We start from the raw sequence: 11,507 nt of genomic DNA on the forward strand, positions 1-11,507 counted from the left end.
AAACTTAACCCAAAATCAATATTTATTCTTCAATCAATGTTATATTCTCTATTCGTGTGATTCTTTTTGTCAAGAGTTCTTGTGTTGCTCGAATCTCCTAGCTACTTTCATGTTCTTTTTCTTTGTCATTATCCTTTTTTTGTAGATCTTTTCTTTTTGTTTATTCTCCGTGATATTAAGATGAATGAATGAAAATATATCTTTCTACAAATTGAAGTTCGAAATTTCCAACTAAACAATATCTCTTCATATAAGAATGTCAAACTTTTATATAACTCATCCAACAAAATTTTATAATATTGAAATATTAAATTCTAAAAGACAATTTAGTTTACTAACTCACACTTTATACATCTATCATTAGAATTACTCTTCTTTCCTTTTCTTGCAATGCATAAATTCATCTACATAAATTTTGATCTAATATAATCTCAGAAAAATATATAATATATAAATGTTTCTTTGCTCATCAGCTTTGGTTTAATCTCCTATAATATCATATAATTATGCAGTAAATGTTGCTATTTTCAAACGTTTAAATCAAATAAATGAGAATTTCAAAACTCACATGAAGTTATTTAAATGAAATAAGGTAATTAAGAAATACTATCGTATGCACAGAAAAAGTCATCTATCTATGCAATTATTGTTGGGTTAGCAAGACTTGAAGCGTTTGAAATGTCAACGGTTTAGTTTTTAAGGTTGAACGTATCACAAACAAACCTGTAAAAGAAAATTTCGAACGATGCGAGGGGTAGTTCCAAAATATCTGCAGAATAGTTGAATAGGAAAAGAATCTTGAAGAAAATATTCACACATATACAAAAAGAAAGCTAAATCTAGAGGAAAAATAAATATTTGAAGAAACTTAGAAGGCTTACTCCATAAAGAAGACAATATATGCAATCAAATATTTTCGGAAACAAAGTATCCTGACAATCTTTAAAGACCCACCAATTCTTTCAACGTAACTCTATAGTACCATTTCTCAATTACAAAAATTGCCAATCTGGCGTACCTTTTAATCATCCAACATACGTAGTAAGAATCTTCTAAAGCATCCTAAATTAGAGAAAGAACATCTCAATTATCCACAGCACCAAACGCACAAATGCATGTATTTATAGTCAAATAGCAAGGGGAAGTTGAATAGAGCTGGTAATTGGAGAATATGAAGATGGTGAAAACATAAATTCTTGAGGATCAAATTTAACCGATAACTTATTTTTGCTTTGATTTCAGGTAATTAAATTGTTTATATACATTAATCTACATTTATTATAGGGGGAAGGCTTACCTGCATTCTTTTCTTTTTTCGGTGCTTTTAGACGTTTGGAGTTCTTGACTCCACAAATTCTTTGTAAACAACAGTGATCATACTACATATTGGTGCCAAAAAGAAACAATTGTTACGTTAATAAATCAGCAAAACACTTCATAATTGTCTGCTTTCAGTTTCTTTAGGAATAATTAAGAAAGAGTAATGTGTAATTGATGTAGCATGTAATAAATGAATGAATAGGACAAAGAGAATTGAAAGAATGATGGGAAAAAGTCACCAGGGTATAGAACGTGTGTATGGAATTTAATGTTAAATAATGAATGACATAAAGAAGGGGGATTTAAATTATTTTTTTCCAGATTCTTTGGACATCAAATAAGGTAAAAAAATTCAAAAAAATGAGAAAAAAAGATAAATAGAAATGGTGGTCATAGAGAGGTGCCACATAGGATTGTTTATGCCTAGTTTTATATTATATATAGATTTATTTGTTCAAACTGTTTTCTTTTTTCATTAAAGAAATTAATTGCTACACATCAATAACAACATTTAATATGTTTTATATTTTGGCTGTTATAAATAAAAAGTGCCCAACAATTGGTTGAATTAACATAAGATGGAATATATGAAAAAATGAAGGAATACATAAAGCCCCCAACTTTATCTTTTACAACAACAACAAACCCAGTAAAATTTCACTAAGTGGGGTCTGAGGAGTGTAGAGTGTACGCAGACCTACCCTATCGTGGAAGGTAGAAAAGCTATCTCCGGTAGACCTCGGCACAAGAACAAACAATTCAAAGCAGTATGAAAAAACAATAACAAGAGTGAATAAGCCATGACAAAATACTGTATAAACATAATGGAGCAGTTTGAATAAAAATGAGCAGTAACTACCACAAATGAATATAATAATCGAAGTACAAAAAACAACAGATAATAACATAAATCAAATGACAAGAAACTATAAAAATAATACTATTACTACTAGTATGCACGAATACACGTGACAACGCTCAACTACCTACTAACTCTCTATCCTAATCCGTGTCTTTTATAACTTCCTATCTATGGTCGTGTCATCTACAAGCTGGAACTGCGACATCTCCTATCTAATCACCTTTACCGATACTTCTTCGGCCTACCTCTACCTCTCCTGAAACCGTCCAAGTTCATAATAACTTTTGACTCTCTAAATTCCCGTTGAACTTACCAAATCGTATCAAGGTTAGTAAAACATATTATAATAATTATTAAATTACTTTTTGATTATTATAAAATAATAACTATATAGCTATTTGAGTAAGATTGTTATAGGTCGTAATTTTTATAAAGAACATATTATTATAATGATAGTGTTATTGTTGTTATGGTAAAAAGAAAAAAAAAGGACCCGCAAGGGTAGCTCAGTTGGTTGAGCATGAGACTTTCATAATAGAGGTCTCAGGTTCGAAATCCCCTGCCTACGACAGCAGTGGATTTGTCTTCTGGGTCGAGCTTGTCGCATAGGGCTTGCCTAGCGCTGGTTATCTCTTGGGGTTTGCGAGTTATTGCACAAGAGCTGAGTTTACCCTGTGTGCACCCGAAGGGTAGCGGCCGTGGATTCCCATGTTATAAAAAAAAAATGGGTGCAATGATGAAAGGATAAATGTAACATAAAAATCGATAATTCTTTTTACCTATTATAGTGAAATGTTGTTTCAGAGTGACGTAAAATATTATGTTTTTATCAATTCAAGAATGTTATCTATTATTATTATTATTATTATTACGGAAAAGGTCCAAAAATACCCCTGAACTATTGAAAAAGGCTCATAAATACCCTCCTTCCACCTTTTGGTCTAAAAATACCCTTAAGGTTTGTTTTTGGCTCAAATATACCCCTCAAACTAACAAAGTTAAAGTTAACTCTTTTAAAAAGCCAAATGGCATTTTGTGATTGGACACATATATTATTTAATTTAAAAATTAAAAAATATGAACAAAACTGATTTTTTTTTTGCATTTTGTGAATTAATCAACGAAATATGTTTTTTTTTTGCATTTCGTGAATAAAAAAACGAAATAGGAAATTATAATTTTTTTTTGCATTTCGTGTATTGAAAAATGAAATAGGATAAAAAAATTAATTTTGTTCATATAAAAACAAAATTGGAAAATATATTTTGTCCAATTTTCCAATTTCGTTTTTATATGAACGAAAATAATTATTTTTTATCCTATTTCGTTTTTTAATACACGAAATGCAAAAAAAATTATAATTTCCTATTTCGTTTTTTTATTCACGAAATGCAAAAAAAAAACATATTTCGTTGATTAATTCACAAAATACAAAAAAAAAAAAAAACAGTTTCGTTCATATTTTTAATTTTTTTAGTTTTTAATTTTTAAGTTTCCACACAATTTGTTTTTTAAAAAATATGTAAATTACGGAATTTTATTATTGACAATTTTTTTTTTAAATCTGGAATTTTAAATTACTGGAAATTTATTATTGGCAATTTTTTTTTAAAATTTGGATTTTTTTTTTAAATTACGGAATTTTATTATTGACCAATTACAAATTGCCATTTGGCTTTTTAAAAGAGTTAATTTTAACTTGTTAGTTTGAGGGGTATATTTGAGCCAAAAACAAACCTTAAGGGTATTTTTAGACCTAAAAGGTGGATGGAAGGGTATTTTTAGACCAAAAGGTGGAAGGAGGGTATTTATGAGCCTTTTTTAATAGTTCAGGGGTATTTTTGGACCTTTTCCGTTATTATTATTAGCAGTTTTTAATAAATATGTTTTCCAGTAATTCATTTAAATAAAAATTCATTTTTTTTTTTTTTTTGGAAAAACTATATTGGCCGAGCCATAGAATTTCAAGGAGAGCAATCGAAAAAACTTGTAAACATGATATCGGCATTTCGGAATACTTGTACTAGTGTTTTCTCTCATTATTACTTGTTAAACCCTAAACCCTACTTTCCTCTCCTTGTCATTTCCACCCAAAATTTCTCCATTACCAATAATTCCAACCCAACCTTACCATCAAGTTCTTCTTCACTCTGTAGTAAATCTGGTTGTCACTCTACATTTCCTTCCATTACTACAATGTCCGATAAATTGGAGAAACAGTTTGAGGAATTTCGGCAACACTTGGAGGAGTCGGGGAATTTAAGGGAGAGAATAAGAGCAGTGGCTACGGAGATTGAATCAATTACGAGGACCATTTATGCTAGCCTTCTTCTTGTTCATCAGTCTCGCCCTGTTCCTGGTATTCAACAATCAACATTAGTACTCCGTCCGGTCTAATTTATGTGTCTATCTATGCGTTTTTGAAATGTTAAATGCAATTCTAGCGATAATGACATACCCAGTGTAATCCCACAAGTGGAGTCTTGGGAGGGGTTGTGTTCCGGTATAAAAAGCCATGGGAAAAAACTATAAGAATGATTCTAGCTCTAAATGACATCACATTTTTTTATGTAAATTTTAAGCTCGGTGTCCAGTAAAATTGGAGAGTAGTACTCCCTCTATCTCAATTTATGTGAAGTTTAAGAATATATTGAAGACTTTTGAAACTCGTGGTCTAAAATAAGGCATATATATCTGTGCGCCTATAAATCATTTAATTAAGGGTAAAATGGAAAGTTTAAAGTTAAATTGTTATTACTAAATATATAAAGGTGTCATTCTTTCTGGGACTGCTGAAAAGGAAAGAGTGTGACATAAATTGGGATGGAGGGAGTATCATTTTTCTCTTTTCCTGCCTTTACATAGAGAATGTGTTCTTGAGTTGTGCTGTAAATGTTTGTGCTTCATTTCCTTTGCTTTAAGATTATCTGTGCTTATGTATGACTAAGATACTTTTAGTTTGGGGTGTATTTGTATCACGGACATCAAGAGCAGGCGAAAATTGAAATATTTATCTGAAAGCTTGTAAAGGTCTGAGTAATTTTCCTTTTTCACACAGTGAGTGATGTTGTTGGTGAGGCGAGGCATGTAGAACATAAGTCGAGAGTTAAGAGGCAATTCTAATCAATGCTTTATTTTTACTAGTCTCATTTCTTCCGAAAGAATATGACTACCCAATTAGTTAATTAACCTAACTTTACATTTAAAAGATTGAAGGTATCACACTATTTTAGAAATTTTGGACTCAAACCATTTGAAAGAGCTGAGATAAAATCTCATGTAAAATAATTTACTTCTATGGCTACCTGCTTAGCATGCTCATATAAGGGTTGCAACAATGTTAACTTTTAGTCTTAGTGTGTCCTTAATGCAAGTTCATGCTTGAATTAATAAATGAAGCAAATCTTTTTGACCATTAGGTTTTCATCAGCAATATCATCTTCATCAGTTAACAAAGCCAAATTTGTTTTTAAAAGATAACAGTAGTTTGACCTGTGTGAGCTTGATCACATTGCCGGTCCCAAGCCCGGATAAAGGAGGAGGGTTGCCGAGGGTCAATCGGAAACAGCCTCCCTACCCAGGTAGGGGTAAGGCTGCGTACATCTTACCCTCCCCAGACCCCACTATTGTGGGATTACACTGGGTAGTGACCAGGACCAGGAACAGTAGTTTGACCTTTAAGAGAGAAGGGGAAAACAACAATATAAACAAAAAATGCAAGTTGGTGAGGCATTGCAGGAAAGTGGCAGAATAATAGGGCCGAAGTTGGTGAAGGAGAAAAGGTCATTATGGCATGACTATGGTTCAAGCCTCCATAATCACCCCAACACTGATATGTAGTTGTAGGATCCCCAAAAGAAGAAGAAGAAAGCTACCAAATGTGAGATTGTTCTTATCCGCCTTCTTATTTACCAACTAACTATGATTCTATGACCCCTCGAGCGGTACAGGGGAAAAAAGGACCCCTAAACTCTAAAGCAGTACAGAACATCCATTCTTAAGATTGTAGGAATTAGAACTGAATCAATGAAAGGAAATGCTTTTTCTCTTTACTTAGCATGCGTAAAGCCAATCAATTTGTAATATAGCCAAGTGATTATTAATATTCATCATAAATTTTATCAGTAGTGAACAATTATAGTACTTTTCAGTCCTTGGCAATCAAACTGTATAGTAGTTATCGAGAGATAAATGATATTTCTTTCTGAAAAAAAAAATCAAACTGTACAGTAAGAATAAGAGAAAAGTATCTGCCGTGTGGGCCCCATGACTTTGGTCTAATGGTATGACTGCAGCCCGTGATGTGTGGGTAGCTGCACGTCACGAGTTCAAACCCTGCTGCAGTAAAAAATTTTGGTATTTAAGTGGACAGGGTTAGAGGGGCGGGCTGAGTTTCGTCCCACGCGCCACTGACTATCGGAGATTTCTCGGTTATAAAAGAAGAAAAGAAAGTACATGCACTTTGGTACTCCATAATGTGCATCAGCTAAAATCAACTTTAATCTTTAAAGTTGCTGGTGTATGTCTGTTGGACATGAAAAACTTTTCAAGCAGTTTCACTTGATTGTGCATAAAGTAATTCCCATCCTTTATTTTTCATGGAAATGATTGTTTTGACTCAGAAGCTTGTCAACTTCTTTAGAAATTTTACTAAACAAGTGCTCTACTCTTCAAAACTTTCTGTGATAATTTCAAATCATACAGTTAAGGATAATTGCATTAATTGACTTATGGGGAAGATTATACTAGGTCATGAAAAGGAAATTTAAATAAAAGGCCCAGGCAACTTTATCAGTTTTCTTGCGGTAGTTAACATTAGCATAAATTTTTCTGACATGTGACATAGACTAATATTGTTCCGTTCTCTATGATGCAATAGAGGTTATAGAGAAGGCTAAGGCTCAGATTGGAGTGCTGAAGGAACATTACAGTCGGCTTTCAGAAATTGTGCGTGAATGCCCTGGTCAGTATTACCGGTGAGTGATACTTGAATTACCGTCTTTTCTTAGTTCCTCAAAATGAGGTGATTTTGTGGTTGCCTTTCGGCCATTGTAATTGTCCATTTTTGGTGTATTAGGTATCACGGTGATTGGAAGAGTGAAACCCAAACTGTGGTATCATTGCTTGCTTTTATGCATTGGTTAGAAACAGGGGCTCTTGTTCTGCACAGTGAAGTTGAGGAGAAACTTGGCTGTAAGTTTTCTTCTCTGTTTACAATATTTCCTTTTCCCAAGAAGTCCTTGGATATTTTCTAGGGCAAAATGCATAAGTTTTTTTTGGTATAACAATTATTTAATACTCTACATTAGTTGTCTCGGGTGCAGCAGTCATTTTTTTTTTTTTTTGGTGTATATGTGATGTTTAGCTGTTCCCCTCATATTTGCAGTGCCAATTTTCCATTTGAATTGCCAATACTGTTTCTTTTACCCCATGGCCCTCGAAGGAAGCTTCATATTTCCCTTATCTTTCCCTATCTTACAATTTACTTTCTTAACCAATTACATTTGAATTTAAATAGTATATCTGTGAACATTTAGAGTTTAAATAGTGAATGTTGATGAGGAAATTTCAACTAACTCTCAATGGGGAAAAAGCAGGTTAGAGGCCCGTTCTTAGCTGCCCTTCATAAGCTAATAATTTCGTACCTTTTGTGGTGAATGGGTTTTTATGAGTTCATTCCTTGATCTTTGTCGTGTACATGCTGTCTTAATTCCACATTTCCTCCAAATTATGGTTGGAAGCAGGGAGATCAGTGCTCACTCACCCTCGCTGTAATGCTTGGTATTGCCTCTCTTTGCACCTTCTACCGTTTCTTGGACAATTATCACCTTTCTTTTTGGGGATTGATCAGAACCAGTATTTTGAATTTTCTGACAGCAAATGCTAATTAGTAATGAGGGAGTGTCAACCTTTTAAAAGCAGAAGCCAATTGAAAACTTAAGGCAAGAATAATCTCTTAAATTGGCTATTTTTGCAGAAAAATTCTTGCATGCTTGTTGATATATGTCTGAAGTTTTGATATATGTGTTTATTTTGGTTGGATTAGAGAATGTCTGAAGTTTTTAACTTTCCGTACTTGTCTACTTTGCAGTGACACCAACAGAATTTGGACTTGATGTTGATGACTATCTTATTGGTGAGTGACCCTATATTTCTGTAAATCCTTGGTATAAAACTCGCTGTTATTCTTTTTTGATGGGTAAACTTGCTGTTATTATTTTGTAAATATTTCAAGGATAATTATAAGTGTGGGTGATTTCTTGGTTCTGCTGGTTTGAGGTTCTAGTCTGCCACATTTTTAAGGAATTCATTATGCATATGCAGTCAGTGTTGTTTCCAGATCAGAAGCTTATATGTGAAAGCCTGGAACTCGCTTTTAAAGGATTTTTTGCTTGCCAGGTCGGAGGCATCTTTCATGCCTTCCATGTTTGCAAAATGCCACCTAATCTTCATGTATATGCATTGAAAGCGAGTTTAAGGCATTGTAACTTTGTTGTATTGTTTGATTCAATATTTTTGGAGGTGCTAATACTTCTTTTATTCTGGCAGGTATTTGTTTCATGTCCAATGAGTTGGTAAGCACGATAGCTAGCACCCAGAATATATTTCTTTTTCTGTTTTATACAACTAAGTTAATCTTGGTAGCTCCCTGTCTTGGTTTTGACACAAAGCTCCTCGTATATTATGTTTAAGGTTGTCTTAGTTCTTCCTTCTCATGTGCTAATCGGTGAATTTAAAGCATTCTGGTAGTTACCTCTGGTTATCTGTGAATATGTGATAATGCTATGAATTGCAAAACTTTCAAGCAATGGTGTCTTAGCCACTCTAATTAGCCAAGGCTATTGGCAATATATGCTACTGGATTGATGAATCATGTGGTAATTGTGTTGCAGCCTAGATATGTGGTGAACCAAGTGACAGCTGGGGATTATGATTGCCCAAGTAAGGTTTTGAAGTTCTTGACAGATCTTCATGCAGCATTTCGCATGCTTAATCTCAGAAATGATTTCTTGCGCAAAAAGTTTGACGGTGAGCTTTCAATTCCATATGAATTAGATTATCCTTTGTCTCCTTGTCTTATAGAAAAGATCCTTATAAATTGCATAATTAGATCACTAAGATTTCAAGGTATCTTTAGTTGAAATTTGCTCTTGTAATGCGTGAAAAGAAATACGAAGGAAAAGATTATTAACTCTAAAAAAAGTGAAATCTGTCCTTGTTTGAGCGCTTGGAGAAATGTGAGAAAAAATAGAGGTTATCTAGATTCTAGTTTAAATCAAAGCTTTAGGACAAAACGGGGGAAGAGGATGATTAAAATAAAAGTACTGCTGGTTCGAAGAAGAAAAGAATATCAGGCAAATCTTTATCAAAAAGAAAAGAATATCAGACAAATTGTCCGACATGCTTAAATTGTGTATATTTTTTCTACTAACCAAATAAAGTGATTAAAGAAATATGCATTATTTTGCAAGCCAGTCAGTCCAACTTCTCCAGCTTGAGCAATAAACTAATTTTGTTATGGTGGATTTTCGACTGTTTTTCTGAAGAAGGTAATTAGTTAATAGCATTGAAGCTAGACTGATCATCTTCACTCCCAAAAAAAATATTTTCCACAATAAACCAGTGTGTGAATGCATGTTAGAACTAGGCCTGGTCTATTCAGAATATTAGTTTGATTAGGTTGCTGGGGAGAAAATAGTCAGGCATTGAGGAATTTCTTATCACCTTTCTTTGATGGTCAATATCTCCTTTTAAGCAATGGGAATTGGTCATGCATTTAAAAAAATTTCACCATTCTTTGCTAGTCAATATCTTGTACAAATTGATCTCAACAAACCATTAGACATTAAAATTACCCCATCAGGGAGAAGGCAAGGAGGAAGAGATAATGTTGATGCTTGTTTGAATGAGATCTAATCTTGCCTGCCAAAAATGCAAGGAGGAAGAGGGGGGGAGTGGGTGGGTGTTGCGGCCCGTGGGTGTGGAAGGTTTTGATCTGCATTGTTTTTTTTTTTCCTGGCTTAGGACTACCGAATTCTCCTACCTTCTGTTGAAACTTCTGTAAGGCAAGAAAGTTACGTAAGTTAGAACACTATGCACACTAACTGTATTTTTAAGAAGGGTGCATTTTTTCTCTATGCAAGTTTTCATAACTTCTTCTATATTTCCTTTTCCTCTGGGTTTCCCTAAATTCAAATATTCTTGGATTTCTTATTTTGAATCAAAGAGTTATATTCAACGGGTTCCTTATTTTAGTGAAACTTCATATCTAAATTTTAACGCTTCTCTCAGTTACCAATTTAAAAAAAAAAAAAAAAATTTAACGCTTCTATTTTACTTTTTGATTCATGTTTTTCTGCTGAAGTAAGTCTTACATACTCTTGGTGTTTTGTGCAGGAATGAAATATGACCTGAGGAAAGTTGAGGAAGTCTTTTATGATGTAAAAATCAGAGGCTTGGCAGCCAATGGAGACTCAGCTGGAGAGAAGCAGGCCCAAGGACAATCTTGAATATCTTTCTGTGACCTGACAATTAGGATTTTGTATTTGTGTATGGTAAGCACGGGAAGCAACTCTGGCCCAGATTTAGTTTCTCCTATAATGACACAATGCAGGTTCTGTTGATGAAGCAGGAAAGAGTTGAAACCTATGCTACTCGTTTTGCGCTAAGTCCTGCATTGATTGGTGAACTTGCAATTGTGATCATTGTAAATTCTATTCCAAATAGGGTTTTTAATCTCTTGTCAAAAAGAAGATATACTATTGGTTTTCTCCGACAATTCTTTTTAAAGCTTTTTTTAGAACTGGAAGAAAATAGTTGAGTATTGAAAGATATTGTGGCCAGATAAGGAAACCCAGAAAATGCACGTGCAGTGGAAGTGCACGAGTCCAATCAAATCATTGCTAGAACTGAGCCCTGCCTGCAATATAATGTTGTGATTTCCCCGTGGGGCTTTTGGCGGTAGGCCCCAAACTTCATGTGCTCTACATCCCTAGTTAATCTTTCCGATCTTTAGATATTTGAGTCTGAAGTTAGGCTTAACTTCACATTCGCTGAAGTTAGAAAATTTTTAGTCCAAAATGTTTGAAGCTGGGACCTGCAAAGCCTAATTTCGAACCTCAAATCAAACAATCATCCCTAGTTCCTTTTATTGCCTTACATATATATAAATCAAATTTGCTGAATTTTTGAAGTTCATATACTTGGAAAGAAACATCAAAATGGTTTCAAACTTTCTTTTTTGGAGCTAATCTGAATTTGCTCGAGTGTGAGGGCATGTCAATTAATTCTGAAAATAAGGTAGAGTTTCTATTAATCAACCTCG

The 11,507-nt window shown here is 33.6% G+C and overlaps 1 protein-coding gene across 1 annotated transcript; it reads left to right on the forward strand.

The window, feature by feature from the left end:
• The first annotated feature begins 4,140 nt into the window (after nt 1–4,140).
• LOC132606883 (uncharacterized) lies at nt 4,141–10,961 on the forward strand. The gene is made up of 7 exons (XM_060320552.1): nt 4,141–4,541; nt 7,062–7,158; nt 7,260–7,375; nt 8,274–8,318; nt 8,732–8,757; nt 9,076–9,211; nt 10,580–10,961. The coding sequence occupies exons 1-7, from the start codon at nt 4,178–4,180 to the stop codon at nt 10,690–10,692; spliced, it is 897 nt and encodes a 298-aa protein (XP_060176535.1). The 5' UTR covers nt 4,141–4,177; the 3' UTR covers nt 10,693–10,961.
• Nucleotides 10,962–11,507: the final 546 nt, after the last annotated feature.

Source organism: Lycium barbarum, chromosome 8, assembly GCF_019175385.1.
Source record: "Lycium barbarum isolate Lr01 chromosome 8, ASM1917538v2, whole genome shotgun sequence".
Lineage (NCBI taxonomy): Eukaryota > Viridiplantae > Streptophyta > Magnoliopsida > Solanales > Solanaceae > Lycium > Lycium barbarum.